Below are 20,572 nucleotides of genomic sequence, written 5' to 3'. Positions count from 1 at the left end.
TGTATTTCTTTTCTAATTTTGGATTGAGAGGGCATAATCACCAAAGTATTTTTTTGCTATTTTTAGAGAGGGTGGTGAGTATTTTTTGGAATTTTTTGGAATGGTTTTTTGAAAGAGATTTCTATGTGCACTTATCTTTCTTATTTATAGTGACGGAATTCACACTTTTAAAATAAAATAGGATATCCCTTTTAAATTATTGAAGAATGTTAAGAGTAAATATTCTCTTACCCATTAATCAGATTTCATAGATTTTCAATCTTTTTAGTGTGTGATTTCTCTTCCTTAAAAATAAAAAAAGGCAATTCATAATTCACATAATCAATTCAATTCCAAAACGTTATATATCGTTAATAATAAAAATTGAATATGAAAATAATCATAAATTCAAATTTCAAATAGAGTAATTTTGGGTTTCAGGACATCTAAAAAAATGTATTTTTACTTTCAAAATAGTCCAATAACTTTTATAATGTCAACATGTGTGCGTGTGTGGGGTGCGCGTGCGTGTGCGAGCGCGTGTGCACGTGCATGTGCGTGTGTGTGACAACAACAACAAAGACTAATATTCAAGTTTCAAGAAAGGATCATCAAGACTAAGGTAATTCTTTTATTTTTAGGTCCTATCCCAATAAGGAAGAGCATTAGTTACCCATTTCCATGGTACCTACAACAAAGGTATGAAGAAGTTTAATATTGCTCTTGAAAGAATGAATAAACTTCTCCAAAATCCTATTTTGAATCCTCTTACCTTTCCCCTTAGTTTTAGACTTCTCTCTAGATAAAATGTCTTAAGAATGCTAAGTACTCAAAAACTATTGGGTTCCCCCAAAAGATAACACCCCAAATGTCTATTTTTTTCCTGTTTTAAGCTATTGAAAGTTTGAGGTTCTCACTCAGCAAGATGGGTATTACTGAGCGAGATTGTTGTTACCGCCCACACTTAACACTTCATCTACTCATGCCGAGTGAGATCGTTATTCTCTAAGTGATGCCTTCACTTTCACTAGGCGAGAATTTCTGAATTTGTTGTCTCCAATTCGATAGGCGAGGGTTCTGGCTTGCTGAGCGAGAGCCCTTTCTTGCTTAGCAAGGTATTCAATCTCGATGAGCGAGAATTATTGAACTATTTGTCTCCAATTCACTCAATGAGGTTTGTGACTCATTGCGTAAGAGCCTTTGTATCCATGCTTGTTGAATGAGCCCCTTATTTCGACTTTTGATCATGTTTTCTTGAATGTTCCCTTGGAATGACCTACAATTTCACTTTTAAGGATAAAACTTTGCTAATTACACTTTGTATCAATTTAAGCATAATCAAACATCATGAGTGTGATATTATGAACAATTTTTAGTTAAAAAGTTACTAAAAGTCAATGTGAAAAATTACATTTATCAACGCTCCTCAAATGGAAGTTCAAACTAGAGTTTCAAAAGCATACTTGTGATGAGTTCTGTAATACCTTAATTCTAACACGCGACTCCTAAGGTCATGAATATATTGAGTGTATCACCGGTAATACTCAAGTTCTGATATGCGACCTCCTAGACCCATTAATACATTGAGTGTGCCACTGTTAAATACCATATACAATATTTTATTGTCCACAAAGGGAGCTTCTCACGACTCGAACCTGTGACCATTTAAATTGCATGTCAGAACTGAAGTGTTACTGGTGATACACTCAGTATATTAATAGGCTTGGAGGTTGCATGTTAGAACTTGAGTGCTACTATTCGATAACCTTCATCGTCACTAAATTTTAATTATTATTGATTCTTCAAAAAAAATATATAATATAAATAAATAAAATCTTATTGCATAAAAAGTGTTTGATGTAAGTGCATATTAAATCGTTATTTAAATATACAAATGGTGAATATAACAAGTTTGAGGGTTTTAGTTTCTCGTACTGTGTTATACCAAAAATGGTGACCAAGCTTGTTTCTCACTTTCTTCATTCTTCTCGTCGCGCTTTTCATTTCATCACAACCCTTCACTCTCAACCAATAAATAATTTCCATAACTCTTTTAATTATAATTCTTATTCTTCTCTTGCCATTGATGATCGTGTTCCAGCTACCATAATCACTGGTTTTCTTGGTTCTGGAAAGGTCCTTTTTTTCTTCTTCCCCATCATTTTTAATTTCATTATTTATAAGTAAACCAATAAATTTATATTGGGTTAAGTTCTTTTTTTTGTTTAGTTACTAATTGAATATTTCACAAATTTTGTTTTATTTGTTTAAAATTTAGACCACTCTTTTGAATCATGTTCTTACTTCTCAACATGGGAAACGGATAGCTGTTATTGAAAATGAGGTATTGTCATATGAACTTTAACTTTCCTTTACCATTCATAAATAATTATGGACTACCCTTTATTTTAATATTACATATTTCGTGTAGAGTTGAGCCTCGATGCATCGAGGCTTCTGTCACAAAAAGTGTACCACTCCATGTGTATTTAAGTTAAAATTTAATAATTAAGTATTTTTCTGACCAATCACATGGATTGACACGCTTTTCGGGACAGGAGATGTCATCTCATGCAACAATGAGGTTGTTTTTATAGTGACCATGATGTCGGTTTCAAATAATGGAAATAGCCTTTCTCCGCTTGTGGAGTAAGGTGGTTTTCATCTATCAGTCTTAGACTTCACTAGTTGAGAGTCTCGTGAATTTGGCCACCTTTTTAACATGTTCCGTGTAATTATATGATGTCGTAGTAGTTTAATTGACTATTTAATTTTTATAATTCCACCTTATTCTCAACTGGTGGGATAAAGGTTTGGTTATTGTTGGTAATTTCACCCTATCTTGAATTAGGAGTAATTTGTTGCTTATAATGAGTTGTGAGTGACAAGTTTTTGGCCCAGAGAATGAGACTCAGGCAAAGGTGCATCTTAGTGACCATAAAGGTTACAGGTTCAAATCCTGGATACAATTTTTTCGCTTGTGAAGACAAGGTTGTGTATATGTGCCTTCCCGATACCTCACTAAGTAGGATGAGCTGGAAGAAATTTTAGACGATCTACCCCGTAGTATGGTTTTATATTTTTTTCACGAAAGTGTCTTGTTGTAAATGCAGTTTGGTGAGGTGGATATTGATGGATCACTGGTTGCAAGTCATTCTTCTGCGAGTGAAGACATTATCATGGTGAACAATGGCTGTTTATGCTGCACTGTTCGAGGAGATCTAGTTAAGATGCTGTTAGAGTTGGTCAGAAAAAAAAGAGACAATTTTGATCATATTGTTATCGAAACCACAGGTATCTAAATTGGTCCCGATGCTCAAAATACTGGTAAAGTGGGGATTGAGGTGTTTAGAGGGTTAGTTGTTTACTTCCAAATTAGGACAATGAGCATTTATCTTAGTGCATCAAATTTGATTCCGGTCATTTGGTGCTTTAAAATCTCTTTAAGGATTGTCCTTCGTTGTTTTTAAACTTTGTCGGGGATCTTCAGTCTTTCTCATGTATGGCTAACTAGTTTAGGGCACGGAAATTTTTTGTCTTCACCCGTTAACTACATCTATTTTGTGTATGGAACCATTGAATACATATTGTTTTAAAGTTTAAAGCTTTTTGCAGGTCTTGCTAAGCCAGCTCCTGTTATTGAAACATTTTGTAGCGATGAATTGGTCTCTAAATATGTGAAACTGGATGGAGTTGTGACATTGGTTGATTGCAAGCATGCTATGCAACATTTAAATGAAGTGAAACCAAGATTTGTCGTTAACGAGGCAGTAGAACAAGTTGCATATGCCGACCGTATTATTATGAACAAGGTAATCTTATGCGTGATCGTATCCTGCACACACGCAAATGTTGACTGCTAACATATGCATAAGTCTAGATTCTGATCATTTATGATTGCTTTTGCAGATAGATTTGGTTACTGAATCTGAGTTAGAGACATTGACTAAGAAAATTAAGGTATGTTTTTGTTGCATATGGGTCCTCCATACATTGTATTTCTTAATTGAATTAGTATGGTGATTGAATTTTATTCCGAGCGACGATGATATGTAAACACATACAAACTGGATTTGTTAAATAGCATATGTAGTTTTGGTTTTCATAGAAATTTCATATTTGTGCTGATCATATTGAATATGGCTACATATATATCAAATTTCATATTTTAATAAACATTTAATTGTTACCATAGATTATAGCCATTTCATCCTGTTATTATGATATGGTGAATGTGTGTTTTGTGTTTTAGAGATCGACATTCCATTGATTTTTTTATCGAACGGATTAGACTGTTGTCCCCTGAATTTATTTGTGTATGCATTTACTTAGCTCCCCACAGAAAAAATGCTAATGGAAGTAAATCTTCATTTTTGTGAATTTTCGGCAGCACATCAATGGAATGGCACAAATCAAGCAAGCCAAATTCGGATCGGTTGACATGGACTTTGTTCTGGGTGTAGGAGGATATGATCTCGAGAGGTAATTGGTATATTCTTTTGCTTTGTATATTTTGAAGTATTACTACTTTGATTTACCTTTTTTAGCTCCTATTACAGTACTTGATACATCCTTTCCGGCAACCCCTTTTCTTTCCCATATAATATGACTAATCGAAATGCACATTTATACATCTGTAGTTCCTGCAAACTTATCTGTTTTTCGTTAAAAAAATGACTCGATATTGCAGAATTGAATCCGAGGTACATGGAGAATGTTCCTTATCCGAAAGCCATCAAGATGATTGTGGACATGGTACTCTTTCTAAACCTTGTTCCTACCTTTATTCTTATGCCTCCAACTTTGTTATTCTGTTAGAGTTAGCTGCAATACAAGGTCAATAACATTCCGATTTTTCGAATTTTTGAATTAAACCAAATCATGAGTTGTAAGATATATGAGCAATCATAAAAAATAACACTGAATATATTTTCGCATAAAAAAAATAGGTATTAGCATTTTAAAGTCAAATGACTTATTATATCAGAGAGAAAGTTGAAGTAGCTTCTATTGTCGAAAACATGGTAGAGTCATGCCTTAGGACATTTATGGAGGAGATCGGTAGAAGCCCAGTAAGGAGAGTAGATCAAATGGAAGTTAGTCCAATTCCTAAAATTTCTAAAATATAAACTTTAAAATAAATAAATATTCAAGTCATAATTTCTTTTAGAAATTAGATTGCACATGATTCGAAAACCTTAATTTTGTTTTTCTTTTCTTTTTTGGTTGAAAAGCTGATACTTTATCTGAGACTAACATTGTGAAACAACAACATAGTTTTAATGATTTTGATTATCATAACATGCCCGAGTACTCATTCTTCCGTTGTGATTTTGCATCATTTCGTCTATTCTGAATGTATCTAAAGAACACAAAGGACATCATCATCATCATGACCATGTTCATGATTCTGCTGTCTCCAGTGTCAGTATCGTTGCAGAGGGAACTACCGATCTTGATGAGGTAATTGTTATTTTTTCTAAACTCTTCACTAAGTAAGTTTTCTCTTAATTCACTGGATTGCTTTCTGCTGATTTGACACACTATGATTAAGCTAAGCTATCTTGCCCCTTCCGATGCTAACTCGTCGATGCTAGCCAAAACATAGTTCGATATATGACCATTTTGAATAAGGGTTTCAAAGTCATTCTTATACATTGATGTGGCTGTTGTGACTGCCGCAACCGCATCACACCTCAATTGCGGTGTGACTGCACATACATTGATGTGGCTGCAACGCAACTGCATTGGGCCACATTTAGATCACATCAGACACATCGAATTTAAAAATATTTTTTTAATCACAAAATAATTTATGCCACAACTGCCGCAATCTGCATCGCAATGACCGCAACCGCAGTAACCACAACTGTTATAGCAATCGGAATTTAAAACACTGGCATGACATGTGCTAAGTCTTGGTCAAAAAGACCAAGAGTTGAAGGAGCTAGGTTTTAAGTTTTTTTGTGCTCTGTTAAATGTGTCTGTTATTTAACATTTTCTTTGAAGTCTCTTCAAAATGTTACTTGTAGATTGTTTCTTTAAACAATACCTTATAAAATGTTCTTCCAACCTGGTAAAGTTCTGATTTTTGACTCTGTTATGATAATGGTTGTGCAATATGTTATCTGGTAAATTCTCTTTTATACTGATCTGCATATATGCTTCCGGTTTTCAATTCTCGGGTTTAGGTCGACGACTGGCTCGAGAGAGTGATTGAAGAAAAAGGTGAGGACCTATATCGAATGAAGGGCGTCTTGTCAGTGGATGGTTCTGATCAACGATACGTGTTTCAGGTTCGTTCGAATTCTTTCTACATTATGTTATCATATTTTTTAGAAATTGAACCTGTTAAAGTTGTCGGTAATGGTCATGCTCTGATACCATGTTCAGGGAGTGCATTCAATGTTGGATGGTTGCCCAGGAAAAACATGGGAACCCCAAGAGAAGAGGATAAACAAGCTTGTATTCATTGGAAGGAATTTGGATGAAGTTGCACTTAGAAAAGGCTTCAAAGGTTGTCTAGCCTAATATTTTTAACATCTCACATGTTAACTCTTGAAGAACAACATCGCCTTTATGCGCGATTTCGGAATTTCCAGCAAGCATAGCGTATCGCAACCAAAAAATGTGGTTCGTGTTTTCGGTTTCTATCAAAATAATTTTGGTGTTATATATACCTAATATTAGACTCTCCAGTATTTACGAGGATATATATTTGCTTCAACATGTCACACCATAACATAAAGACACAAACAATATGGTAAAGCCAATTGTTCCGAAATGATTAATCATTTTCCAACAACACACAATTGTCACTACAAAATATTAACAAAACAATAAGGCAAAAAAAAGAAAAAGTTTATGGGCTTGTGGACAATGAGCATGAGCCTTTTAAGGTTTGAAGTAATACCCCACATATTCTCAGTACCGGAGAGTCTAATATCGAAGAGAAATTATATTCTTTATTATAGGGTGAATAATACTTGGTTAACACCAAAATTAGATGCAACCCAATTAAATATAGAGAAAGAAAAACACATGAAGCACATCAATTATTTGTGGTGATATTCTTAACCAAATCTAGAATCCTAAAATAATCAAAAAAAAGTGAAGACTCTTTACCCTCAAGTCCATTCCTACTAACTCTATTACTACCAGCCAAATTATTACATGGACTACCACCAACAATAAGATCAAAACCACCATAAGTATTCATCATTTGTTCCAAACATTCAACACCAACATCTTGAACATCATTCATATCAATCAAGTTACCTTTTTGGTTTGTTTGTTCCCACCAACTTCTTACAACATTCCTATTCACTTCAGATTTTTCTACTGATACAACTGTTTTAAGTGGTATACCAAGTCTATGAAGTGCTACTTCAGCACCACCAATTCCTGAGAATAGTGAAAGAAGATTTATGCCATTTGGATATATCTTCTTCAGAACTGATAAGTGATATGCCACTGTGTCAACCTGAAATCAAAGCATAGAAAATAAATATTAAAACTGCACTTGTCAACCTTATACTAAAAGGGTGGCGCAATGCACGAGACTCCGCATCGCAACGACCACAATGATCCTATTAATGCAAGAGTGTCACATATAATTATAAGAAAATGATAATATTTTCATACCTGAAATGAATTACCAAGAGACTTATATCTATCTGTTCTACTTATTCCACCACCCCTTGTATGGTTCCTTGGGAAGCCTAATAATGTTTCAACTTCATCAGGTTCTAGAGGAGCAACCTTATTCCTTCCAACCCAAACAAGATTAAAACTCCTACATTGATATAGAATTTCCTTCTGCACATGTTGAGGTGGTTCTCCATCATAATCTTCCATGTTTTTCCTAATACTGTCTGTTATTTTCACACTACTAATACTTGTCCTCAAGCAATTAAGTTGAGTCCTAGGGTCCCATGATGGCCACCATTTCCTTGTTAGTGGAAATGATTCCTTGATTGTCCGTGGTGGAAGCGGAAGAAGAGGGAACCTGTTTTCGATCGGGAGATTGTGAATGTAGCCTCTTTTTCGAGCAGCAGCACAGAAATACTTCGAATCCACAAACTCAGGCTCAACATCATACAAGAATCTTGACATTGTTTGCCAAACACCTTTTGGTGCAAGTGCAACATTCTCGTAGTAGAAGTAAGGAGGACCAGTAGCTTCTTTCGGAAGTTTTCTGTGTGTTATAAAGATTGACTTCGTAGGAACTCCAAACCCAATCATCGGATTTGGAAGATGAAGCACCTCATCATCATCATCGTCATCATCTTCGTTGTTCAATATTTTCTTCTCGCGTATCCTTGGCTTTTTCCTTCCCAACACTTCATATTTGTAATATCTTTGCTTTTTTAGCTTAGCATTGTCAACATATCGCGACTGCGAAAATTAAGTTTGAAACTACTTATGCATCTCATAGATGAATGAAACAAAATTTGAAAGGTAGATGGTATATCACCATGATTTCAAGGAAACAAACAAATTCCGGAAAAAAACTGAAAAGAGCGATACGCATTAAATTTTGATGTTATTCATCTCATGACACTAATGTGATACCTGATCTTCAGAGGGTAGAAGAACATCTTCTGCCTTTACTACTTGAGCAGCACTTATAAAATCTACCAATTCTTCAAGTGATGACTTTGGACCTGAAGCATTTCAGTAGAACAATGATCCGAAAACCATTAAATTGAGTAACCACATCATATATGAGTGTTGTATCATGAAAAGTTAACTATAATACAAAATACATTCAAAAGTTGATCCGGAAGAGTGAGACAGTTATATTCTGGATCGTCATACGAAATGTTCGATAAACGTAGATAGACTTGGTTTCGTTAAAATGATTCCGATTATGACTTCTAAACATATACTGATGCTGTGTACCAACTATAACTAATAGGATTGAATGAGAGAAATTCACCTAATCTTTCTATGGCAATTAAACTCTCCTCCTCCTTGTACCCCATTTTCACCAAAGACAGTAGTTTACCATCATTCACAGAAACAGATTTTGTGATTTCCTGCAAGAAAACCATTAAGTAAGTCATAACTTCAAATACATAACAACAACTAGACCTTTTTCCGATAAAGTAGCGTTAGCTATGTGGATCAAATGACGATAATGTATTCTATCAAAAACTAAATCTTCCGAGAGTCCATTTAGATCATCTAAGTCCGACATATAGTTCTGCTGAGAGTTTCTCTACAACTAAATTGTTTCCTCGCGTCCGATAAATGCGAAGAGTTTTCTCTGAAGTAAAGGACAAATTTTAGAAACACTTGGATGCCCAATGAAGAAACAGAAACCATACTAGTTATCTAAAGTATGAAAATGATTGTATGTCAATAACAGTATATCTAGTTGTAGAAACCATCCTAGTAGAGAGCACTAGAGACACAAAACAGCATGATCATTAGATGTATTGTGCAAATGACTCATTCCACTTGATCAGGACTTTTTTCGAGAAAACAGGCTGATGTAAAAGGGTTGAGGTAGATGGCTATATACTTATGAGTTACGTAAACCTAATGAGAAGAACAACAATAACTATAAACATAAATCCTTATTTTCTAATAGATTGTTCAACGCTCCCGAGGACGTAGGCACAAATTAGCCGAACATCGTTAACAAGTTTCTTGTGTTATTCTTTTCTTTCTATTCTCTTTTAATATTTGATTGCTCATTTGTTTCCAACAGGATGAATCAAATCGTACAAACTGTGAATACAAAACATCAATTTAGAAAGAGCAGAGATTACCTCATAATCAGATGAAGCATCATCAGTGTCTGACAAATCATCCCAGGAGCTAGCTGCACAATCTGAAGAACATGGATTTGGCTCAACTTTCACTTGTGACTTAGGAGCACATTTTAGAACCTACACAAATGTTAAGATAATTGTAATTTGTAACATCAACATTTATGGTTTGACTTCTACTAATTTTTTTCTAAAACAAGGTTATGGGATTGTAATATCACCAAGAAATTCTGTAAACGATTATGGTTTGACTTCTACTAATTTTTCCCCATCAATAGGGGGAGGTTTTACGCATTACTATAAGACCTGCAATGTTATATATGACTAAATGTTGCACGATAAAATGTCAACAACAGAATAAACTTCATATTGCAGAGACGAGAATGTTGTGTTAGTGAGCACACCATACAAGATATGATTAGAAATGAATGCACCAGGGAGAAAGTTGGAGTTTCTACTATAGTAGAAAAGTTGGTGCATTCAGTGGTTTGAACATGTATGGAGGAGACCAGTAGAAACTCCGTAAGTAGAATAGATAAAACGGAAGCTAGTCCATTTCTTATATGAAGAGGGTCGGGAGATCAAGAAAAACCATAGGAGAAATAATAAAGAAAGACATAGAACTCAATGTTTTATCAATGCACATGATTCATGATAAAATATTATGGCGTCTTTCGATCCATGTAGCCGACCTGCTTAGTGAGATAAACTCACCGAGTACGTCAGAAGTTCTTCAAGTAGTTTATCTTCATTTTCGTCACCTACATGTTCATGATAGCAACATCATTCATGAACCTTTATCATGAAAATCATTACATAAATGGAGTAGAGCAATGATTTTACCATGTTCTTGAATGACTTTGCAAACCATTTGTAGAGGAAATCCCATACCAACAAAGTGATCACATAGCTTTGAACAAGATGATCCTGCAGATGAACTTGCCTTAAGAGATAAGAGAATTAAACATTAGTAGTGGGAAAAAAATCAATCTTCTTTGAAGATTCCTATCTCTACATGCATGTTCCTCAAGGTTAAAATGCTTTATTTGAATAAACCATAGTCAGATGCACGGTTCTCTTTGGTACGGGTATGGATACGTAGTTCACGGTAAGTTATTATGTCAAATACTGATATTTGGGTATACTTAGTAGGGTTTCTATCAGTACTGTAAAAATCGGTTTGTGTCGGCCTGTTCAACTGGTGAACTAGTCTCAATATCAGTATGATACAATAATTATACTGGTCATGCAATCGTACCCGGCCGATTTTCAATTGAACCGTACCGGTCGTATCAACCAGTTTTTATTTAAAATTAATTTTTTAAATGAAAATAAGAAAAAGTTATTCGGTTTTATTGATTTATCAACATTAATATTAATATGTTAGATATGTATATCTAATTTTGCTGGTATACGATTTAATTAGTGAACCGCAGATTGAATTGCTATACCAGTACCCTAACTGATTTGATGACCGGTAAAGTATTAATAACAGTGGTTTCTATAATTTCCTGCACAAACATTTCTAGTAGTGTTTGTCGTAGGTTTGAATCAACTTTTGATTCATCATATTAGAAATGCTCAAAAATAAAATTATTTCTTATTTATTATAAGGCAATCATGCAGGTGAGTATACATCACCCATTACTCTTATTTTCTTTGTTATTTCTTTAACTTAAATTATAGATGAAAATCTAGTTCATTCCTTATAAAGAACCAATTCTCAGAAAACCATGAATTCGTACGTAAGAACCAATTTATGATTCTCTACCGAAACGAGAGAATTGTGTTTGAATGGAATAAAGGATTAAGATTTAGTTATATTAGTCAAGCATAACAAACGCATCTTTTCCATTAATGAAAAGAATAAAAAATAAAAAATGTTCCATATTTTGATGTGCAGAATCAAGTACAAGAACAATAAAAGCATGAGAGAATTTTAATAATATACCTTATATTAGATGATTTCACTACAGCTTTGGAATATTAAATCAGATATACTAAAAAAAAGAAGGAACTTGATTTATGAAAAAACTAGCTATAAGAAGAAAAAAATGCATAAATTCCAAAAATCCAAACAGTAAAAGAATAACTAGTTTTGTAAGATCTCAACACTCAAGACCGTTGACTCAAATTATAAATCGCATCACGTGATGTGATCACAATATTACAATTACGGCAATTGTCGTAACCGCATTACACATAATTGCGGTGTGTCGCCGAATGACAATGGTGCGACCTCATTTGGCCACAATCTGCATAAGACCGTATTTGCGGATTGCATCAGGCACATCGAACCTCATCAAATTCAAAAATATTCTTTTAATCACAAATAATTCACACTATAACCGTCAGAGTCTGCATGACAATGACCGTAATTACTACAATGTAATTGTAACCACAATCGCAACCGTAACCGCAATTTAAAACACTGTTTAAAACTTTTTCCTACGTTGCTAGTAAGGTTAGTTGGATTTCTATCATTCATTACAATTAACATGAACAACGTTCATAATGAAAAACAATAAAATTGTAGTTTTGTTGTCTTTCCTTTTATAAGAAAATTGTACTATCTAAAGACATGTACTTGCAATATCTTTAACTTTCAGTAATCTTTTGTCATCCATAGTCTATGTAAGTGAATACCTTTGCTATCACATGTTGTGATCGGTCGGAAAAAAATTATTTAAAGTTAAAAAGATATGACACATGGAAATAAAACATTACTATAAAACATAAGATATGTTCCGAGATAGATAACCTCGTACGGAAGATAAGTGACTAAAAGCTTACCTCACCGGAAACCGTAGTAGCCTCTCCATTAGGAACATTGGTTAAACATGAAGATGAAGAGTGAAAGTTCTCAATTTCAAGCTCATCTTCAGTGTTCCAATCAAAATTATCACTCTCCACACCAGAATCATCACCCTAAAATAATTTTTATACATCAGAAATTGAAAATGAGGACCCATAATGCAACAAAATATACTAATACATGGGTGTAACTTTTTCAAATAAACTATAAAACTTACCATCTTATATCTCTCAGCTTTTCAAAGAAAAAATCTTTAGGCTGCACAAAAGGATATATGAGTTCAATTTGAAAAAAAAAATCAAATAAACCAATGATGATTCAACAAAATCTGCTATGCTTAAGGACCTTTTTTTGCTATAGGTTTGGAATTTTAACAAGCAATTCCGTTTCCACTAAGTAGAGTCGGCTACAAATAAAAACATAATATTTTATCACAAATCATTTATATAGAAAAGCCATATATTTCTAAAACTTATTTGTGGTTATGAAAATAGTTTACAAAAAAGTAACTTATAATCTTCCTATATGCTCTTTTAAGTCTACTTCCATAAGTTTGTTAGAATATTAGCTCTTGTAGTTTATTTCAAAATAGCTTAATCAATAAGCACTTATTTCAAAATTCATTAGCAGAAAGAAAAATTTACTGGTGAAAAGAGTTTTGAAGGAACCTAACTCAGACCTTACTTTATAGTTAAGTAAGTAGTACTGAGTCAAATCGAATAGTTCACGAATATAATCATAACCTTGCATGTATGTACCAAAACTAGTTCACTAATGTAATGTGACTATTCATTTATAATGTTGTTGTTGGAAAATATCCTCAACACAAGGTGATATTTCAGGAGCATTAAAATAAAATAGGGGAAACTTCATTATTTGCATTGAGTTTAGACAGATTTATATAAACATGATTATTATTATTTGCATTCAGTTTTAGAAAGTTGAATATTCTTTTATCAATGATAAATGAAAGATTTTCCATACTAGTGCACTTTCAATGCTATAATTTCACTGCAGTGGGGTCCACTTTGATTTGTGAAATCAAAACTATGGACATGAGTTAATTATTTAAGGTAATTGTTGCATGAATTAATTTTCAGCCGTTGGATCATACATTGTATGTCAGAAAGAATGATTCATCTTTATGCTTTATATTATATACTAGGCTATGTTTACTAAAAATAAATGTCTAGTAGTGTAAGGTCTTGTTAGATTCTCAAGATGACCAAAAGATTAAGAATTCGATTCTTGGGAGTGATATTAATTGGGAGGGGCAGTCACGTATCTCAAAAATAATTAATTTCTTATCCATTAGGTGAATGAATACTGTTAGTAGTACAAAGAAATATTGAGCTATATTTGAGAGTTATAAACACAGTCATTCTTATTAATCTCACAATTAATAATCTTCTGATTATAAACTATAAACTAAAAATATAATATAAATGAAAGTCATTCCCCCATAATATATTCGGACATTAAACCTGAAAAAAGTTACTAAAATAATAAGAAAAAAAATGTATGTATTAACATTATATGTGTTATATACATTATTATTGTATTATCTATCATTCAAATATTATTATGAGACTTTTTAAAGAAGAAATATAAATAAATAGTGTATATTATATTAGTATAAATTTTTACACTAATAATACATAATGATTTTAGTTAAAAATTAAAAACTAATATATTCCTCCATTAAACATGAAAATGTTAGTAAAATAATAAATAACTTAGTTATAAAAATATTATTATATGGTTGAGTAATATTTTATTACAACTAACTAAAACCTTATCTTATCCGAACCCACCAACAATATCTTCATTCTTCAACCTCTCTTTAACTAACTATAACTCATAATCTCTCAAACACTTCACACCATTGTTGAATAATGGAAGAAAAGCAGAAAAACAAGTACCTTGATACTGTTACAAGAAGAGTTACTTCTATAACAAATCACTTATCACCTTCTTATCATTATCATTATAGTTATATACAAAATGAGCATGTTGGGTTATCCAACACTTCAAGTACAAGGAATGATAGTTACCAACGTGTGCATGGTGATGTTCCATCTCATGATGTTGTTTGGAATAAGGTTGCTTTTGTTGATGATTACCCTGGAAAAGAATTCACTGATATTGTTTATGAAAAAGCTGTTGATGAAGGAATAGCCAAGGTTCATGTTCATCCTCTATCCTCTGTCAACAAATGTCGCTTTCAGGAATCGAACTATTGACTTTTTGGTCTATTTTTTCGTAAATTTTAAATTTTGATATATATTTTGTTGTGGGTATGTTTTGCAGATTACTATTAATAGGCCAGAGAGAAGGAATGCTTTTAGGCCACATACTGTGAAGGAGCTTATTCGTGCTTTTAATGATGCTAGAGATGATAGTTCTGTTGGGGTCATCATTTTAACCGGCATGGTACACTTCTAGTGTTTTTCTATTTTGATTTTGGAATTCGATGTGGTCTGTTGCGGTTGTGTTGTGACCTGATATGGCTGTATCATTGTGATTTTGCGATTAATGAATATTGTGGCCGCATCACGTGATATGTCTGCAATTGGGTTAGGCCTAACTCCATCCATTGTAAAATTACAATCTTATGAATGATAGATACCAATATGTTCGTGTCAGAATAATTGGATGTTACTTCACCGCGAAAGTTTGAGTCATTATAAATGGTTTGTTACTTATATACAATGTTTTAAATTATGATTACGGTCATGATTGTGATCATAGTTGAGGTTACTGTGATTTTGGTCATTACAATGTGGATTATGGTTGTTGTGGTTAAAAAAATATTATTGAATTCGATGCAGCCGAAATGCAGTCTGGTTTGTGAACATTTCAGTGTCACACTGCAATTGCAGTGTGACGTGGTTACGGCGGTCCACAATTTGAATCGGTCACGCCACAATATTGGGGCCGTATAAAGTGATGTGGTCCGCAATTTGAATCACTGCTTATATATCCAAGTGATCCTTGTCCAAACAAATGAGATTGTTTTTACATTCCTACACATCTCACTTGTGAAAGAATGAGAAAAAAATTGATTTTTTCACTCTTTTTAAGTGAGAAAAAAGTGATTCTCAAGCATCACATTATCAAGAATGTGCTTAAAATCATCTTAAAGCCATTTTGAAATTGGTTCTTTTCTGCAATTGAAACCCAAATAGACCTATAATGCTGCAAACTAATCAGAAAATCATTGGAAACTATTGTCTCTGACTCATGATGCTTCCAATAAAGCAATAAGCATAACATGTTATAGTTTCTTTATTTGAACATCATGAGAAGGTTTATGTAATGTTCACATTTTTATGTGCAAACCAGTGTGGAAAAATCATGATGGTAACATATTGATGTTATAGGGAACCAAGGCATTTTGCAGTGGTGGTGACCAGGCTTTAAGGACCGAAGATGGCTATTCCGATCACGAAAATATCGGACGCCTTAACGTGTTAGACTTGCAGGTATACTAATTGATCCGAATGAATCGCCATTACTTGTTCAACAAGCTAAAGTTTTTAAGACATTCAACTCAATGAAGCATGAATGTTCAATCCTTTAGTTATCATGTTATGGAGAAACCATTTGTCCCGTTCTTACTCTACCTTTTTTCGTATTTCAGGTGCAAATCCGGCGTCTCCCGAAACCAGTAATTGCCATGGTACTATACCCCTCTGCATCTTTATGCTTACACTGCCTTACTCTTAAGTTCTACAATTCTAGTCCTCAACAATTGAAATAATGATACCATATCTAGTTTTTGTTCTTATTTGTTAACCTTGTTATATGAAAACTACATATTTCTTAACATTAAAACAGGTAGCAGGGTATGCTGTTGGAGGAGGGCATGTATTACATATGGTTTGTGATCTAACAATTGCAGCCGATAACGCCATTTTCGGACAAACTGGTCCTAAGGTTGCGACTATACTTTTTTATCTTCATTGAGATTCGGCAAAGTTTTACATTGATTATCGACTGCCTAACACGACCTTCAACTTTTATTCGGGCTTAAGACCGACTATGTATAGCGAGCGTCAAACATACATAGGCAGGTTTATTTTAAGACGCATATATACCAACCAAGCATATCATAGATCCATATTACAAATATTTAACAAAGTTTTACGTTGGCTGTCGACTGCCTAACACAACAACCTTCATCTTTTATCCGGGTTTAGGACCGGCTATGTATACGATCGAGCATACATAGCCAGGTGTATATCTTTATATCAAAATAATGCTGCTTCCTCCCTTGTGACAATACTTTATCATGAATTTGTAATGTCTTATATCTTTATATGAAATGTAAGGTAGGAAGCTTTGATGCTGGTTATGGAAGTTCAATCATGTCAAGATTGGTAAGGATTCAACACTGTTTAATTTGCTACTCTTAGGTGTTGTGGTTGATTTTGTTTTCTCAGTTTCTAATATTTTTCGACCTTAACAGTTTGTGACTAATTTAATTTTTGAGGGACTAAATCGGTAAGGTTGAAAAAACACCGGGTACCGATGAAATGAACATTTACTCTTATTTTTAATAACTAGACTTGTTTAAACAGGTTGGTCCAAAAAAAGCACGTGAAATTTGGTTTCTTACAAGATTCTATAATGCTGTTGAAGCAGAGAAAATGGGTCTTGTGAACACTGTTGTGCCAGTAAGTTTCATTTCCAACTGAGGAATTCATTAGTCTAAAACAATTTGATGTTTTTCTTCAATATCTATATAATAATAACATGAAATTCATATATGATTAAATTGTCATGATTTTTTAGAATTTACTTGAGAAATAGGAAGCTACTAAAGGCAATGTTACATAATGATAAATAAGTCGAATGGGGATCTGATGTCCCGGTCCATGTCTCAATCTGTGTCCTAAGCCAATTAAAATGCATCATTCGATTAATTATAGAAAATATAAAAACAGTTATATTACGTGGTGCACATTTATTGGGTAGGCACAGGAAGAGACAGGGTTTTTGGGACAGAGGATCCCTGTTCGAATAAGTCCCCTTTGTCTTTTCATGTCATGTGGTTCACACTAGTGTATTAAATTCGGGTCATTAAGGTGTGATTTTTTTGTGATTAAAAAAATTGTTTTTGACTGTGATGCGGTCCGTTGCTTCCCAAATGCGGTCTGTTATGGTTGCATCATTGTGATTTAATGTCCACTACAATTGCAGTGTGATGTTGATGTGATGGTCACAATAACCTCAATATTACAACCAGATCAGATAATGGTGGTCCGCAAGTTAAAACAATGGCGACTAGAAAATAATATGATTATCAAATTAGCAACTCATATATTGTTGCAGAACACTCTATATTGATTAATATTTATCGAGTATATTCAAGTATGAAGTCTTGTCTTACATTGGATATGAGGAAATGAGTTAAAGAATTTATAATCGGAAAAGACCCATAAAACATAGTGTCTCACTAGTATTTATTCACTCTTACTATATCCCGATAACAATGAGCCCACAATGAACCCGGTGGCACTATAGTCCAACAATATCAACCTTGTACTAATAATGAATACAATGTTTTTGATTTGGGATAGGTAGAGAATTTAGAGAAGGAAACAGTTCAATGGTGCAGGGAGATACTCAGGAACAGTCCAACTGCAATTCGTGTTCTCAAATCAGCTCTTAATGCAGTGGATGATGGCCACGCCGGACTTCAGGTATTTGGTCACGAGTTTAAATCTCGAAAACAACTAAAACCATATACATTTACTATCCTAAACCCTAATAAATGAGAGTATCGTGCACTCGACCGTTATTTTTTATATTTTATTATATTATAAAATTGTAGGAAATTGGTGGAGATGCAACACTGATATTTTATGGCACTAAGGAAGCTAAAGAGGGAAAGAGTGCATACATGCAACGAAGACGCCCTGATTTTTCTAAGTTTCAAAGGCGACCCTAATGTAAAGTTTTTTTTGCACGATCAATATATCATCTACCGTTATTTTGTATTACATATATTACTTTTGTTTAAGAGTTAATGAAGATTAATAATATGTGAATGTAGATGATGTATGAATAGTGCAAAAAAAACTCTTACTTTATTGATACATAAATATTGAATTATTTGATAAGTAGGGTGGGGAAGAAAGCTGATATACTATTTTCCAATTTGTTAAACAATCACTCAAATAAAGTTTATTTTTTATATATCAAAACGTGTTTGCCTTAAATATTTTATTCTTACTTTTTAGGATACTCGTGAACACAACATAATGACTAAAGAAAAATTATTATATTGAATAAGCACCATCACCATTTATAGGTAAGAGAACTTAGTTTATTATGTATAATTATTAGAAGAATTACACAAATTTCATTAAATAAAGCTACAAATAAACACAAATATGAAAGCTCCAACAATTATCTTCATAAAAATATCATTTTTGTAACACCATTTTCTTAACGCTTAAAGCAATTACATATGAGACCATCGTTTACGATCTTGGTTAATTATATTTTCATTTTTGCGAAAATAGCGTATAATTTTTTTTTCTTTATAACATATGAACATATGGTTCTTTCATAACTCACCACTTAAACTATAGACTAAACAACAATACAACATAGTAACATACACATATTTATATATATAGAGCATCAGTTCAAAAAACGTCATAGTCCAAAAAAGAGTACATCATCCAAGTCATGCCATCCACATATACACTCCAGCATAATAGGACATATATATACACAAATATACACACGCAAAAGATCCTATGACTGGGTGTACGCTGAACTCACAACAACCGCACCAAAGAAAACTATACGGTAATACCATGCATAAACAGATCGTCAGAATCTCGACCCAACATCCTCCTGCTACTGTCCCTTAGAACTACCCTCCTCAGGGTCTTCCTCTGGATCCTCATCATCACTGAAAATATATATAATATCCTCTCTAACCATAGGCTCGGCTGGCGCAGGGGAGTATGATGGTGAAGGAGATAGTCGGGCCCTCCTTACCGAGCCACGAATATCAGCCTCGTCATTCTGAATCCTCCCACGTACCCCGTGATAAGAGGACCCAGGAGCAAACTCCATATTCTCTCTCACAGAAATAGCGGGTGAATCCATATGACTCTCCCGTAAAGAAAGACACTGTATACATCGACAAGTCTGAACTCCCCGAGTCGTCTCAGTACGACTAGCCGGGGTCATAGGTGGTCCCCCAGCAGAACGTCTCACCGAGGCTCTGGGTGTACACCGGAATAGCGCAACCCTACGTGTCCGGGCATGATAGGATCCAGAAGATAGGTCACCGAGGCTCTCACACTCTTCCTGCAGACTATGTTGCAAACAGTAAACATAGTGACATGAATCTTCCGATTCATACAAACCATAGTTTTTTTTTTTCCTTTTAAAAAAGAAGAATCAGGGGAAACCTTTTTAGGGTAATAATAAAACATTTTCATTGAAACTCAATTATAACATTTTCTTCAAGTTCTAACTCACTGGCTTATTGATCAAAAGGATTTTCTAATCGCTGTAAAAATACGCCAGTTCTGATATAGGTCAGAAAAACATTTCCCCTTCATCTTTCGTCAAATCTTTCATAAGCAAAACTTTCATTCTTTAAGTTTCATCAAGAATTTTCATATGCTATGCCATGAGAATGTTTGATGACAGTTCAATAGTCAACTCAACAATATGTCACAGTTCAAAATTCAACATAATATTCAGTTAAATCAGTACTTTCATTATCAAACTTTCAGTCATAATGATCATTCATATCAACAAACATAATCATTCAATTCCATTGAACCACTTCAACCAAACATATTCATCATAATTTAGAGTTTAAATTAATTTATGAACAACTAAGTCTCGCTACTCGATTGTTCGCAGCCACATAAATAATATTCGACTATATCCGCACATGACCTAACTTAGAGATGCATGAATATCTCTGGCATCATTTCTAAGAACCTATATAAAAGACACT

General features: G+C 33.7%; 3 protein-coding genes across 3 annotated transcripts; 2 read left to right on the top strand and 1 right to left on the bottom strand.

The window, feature by feature from the left end:
• Positions 1,893-6,750, top strand: LOC109344941 (uncharacterized GTP-binding protein YjiA-like). The gene is made up of 10 exons (XM_019583664.1): positions 1,893-2,115; positions 2,258-2,323; positions 3,093-3,273; positions 3,595-3,791; positions 3,889-3,939; positions 4,370-4,461; positions 4,670-4,734; positions 5,348-5,442; positions 6,171-6,275; positions 6,373-6,750. The coding sequence occupies exons 1-10, from the start codon at positions 1,930-1,932 to the stop codon at positions 6,508-6,510; spliced, it is 1,176 nt and encodes a 391-aa protein (XP_019439209.1). The 5' UTR covers positions 1,893-1,929; the 3' UTR covers positions 6,511-6,750.
• Positions 7,030-13,323, bottom strand: LOC109344521 (DNA (cytosine-5)-methyltransferase DRM2-like). The gene is made up of 9 exons (XM_019583283.1): positions 13,258-13,323; positions 12,552-12,686; positions 10,602-10,701; positions 10,473-10,519; positions 9,759-9,878; positions 8,921-9,020; positions 8,554-8,645; positions 7,624-8,376; positions 7,030-7,462 (listed from the first exon to the last, which is right to left on the bottom strand). Exons 1-9 carry the CDS (start codon positions 13,321-13,323, stop codon positions 7,031-7,033), a joined length of 1,845 nt encoding a protein of 614 aa, XP_019438828.1. The 3' UTR covers position 7,030.
• On the top strand, positions 14,374-18,602 carry LOC109344942 (1,4-dihydroxy-2-naphthoyl-CoA synthase, peroxisomal). Its single transcript, XM_019583665.1, has 9 exons — positions 14,374-14,756; positions 14,884-15,006; positions 15,957-16,058; positions 16,217-16,255; positions 16,414-16,512; positions 16,908-16,955; positions 17,157-17,252; positions 18,159-18,281; positions 18,413-18,602. The coding sequence occupies exons 1-9, from the start codon at positions 14,469-14,471 to the stop codon at positions 18,527-18,529; spliced, it is 1,035 nt and encodes a 344-aa protein (XP_019439210.1). The 5' UTR covers positions 14,374-14,468; the 3' UTR covers positions 18,530-18,602.

Source organism: Lupinus angustifolius, chromosome LG04 (genome assembly GCF_001865875.1).
Source record: "Lupinus angustifolius cultivar Tanjil chromosome LG04, LupAngTanjil_v1.0, whole genome shotgun sequence".
Classification (NCBI taxonomy): Eukaryota; Viridiplantae; Streptophyta; class Magnoliopsida; order Fabales; family Fabaceae; genus Lupinus; species Lupinus angustifolius.
The sequence above is the reverse complement of the archived record's forward strand: the minus strand, read 5'-3'. Positions and strand labels throughout refer to the sequence as shown.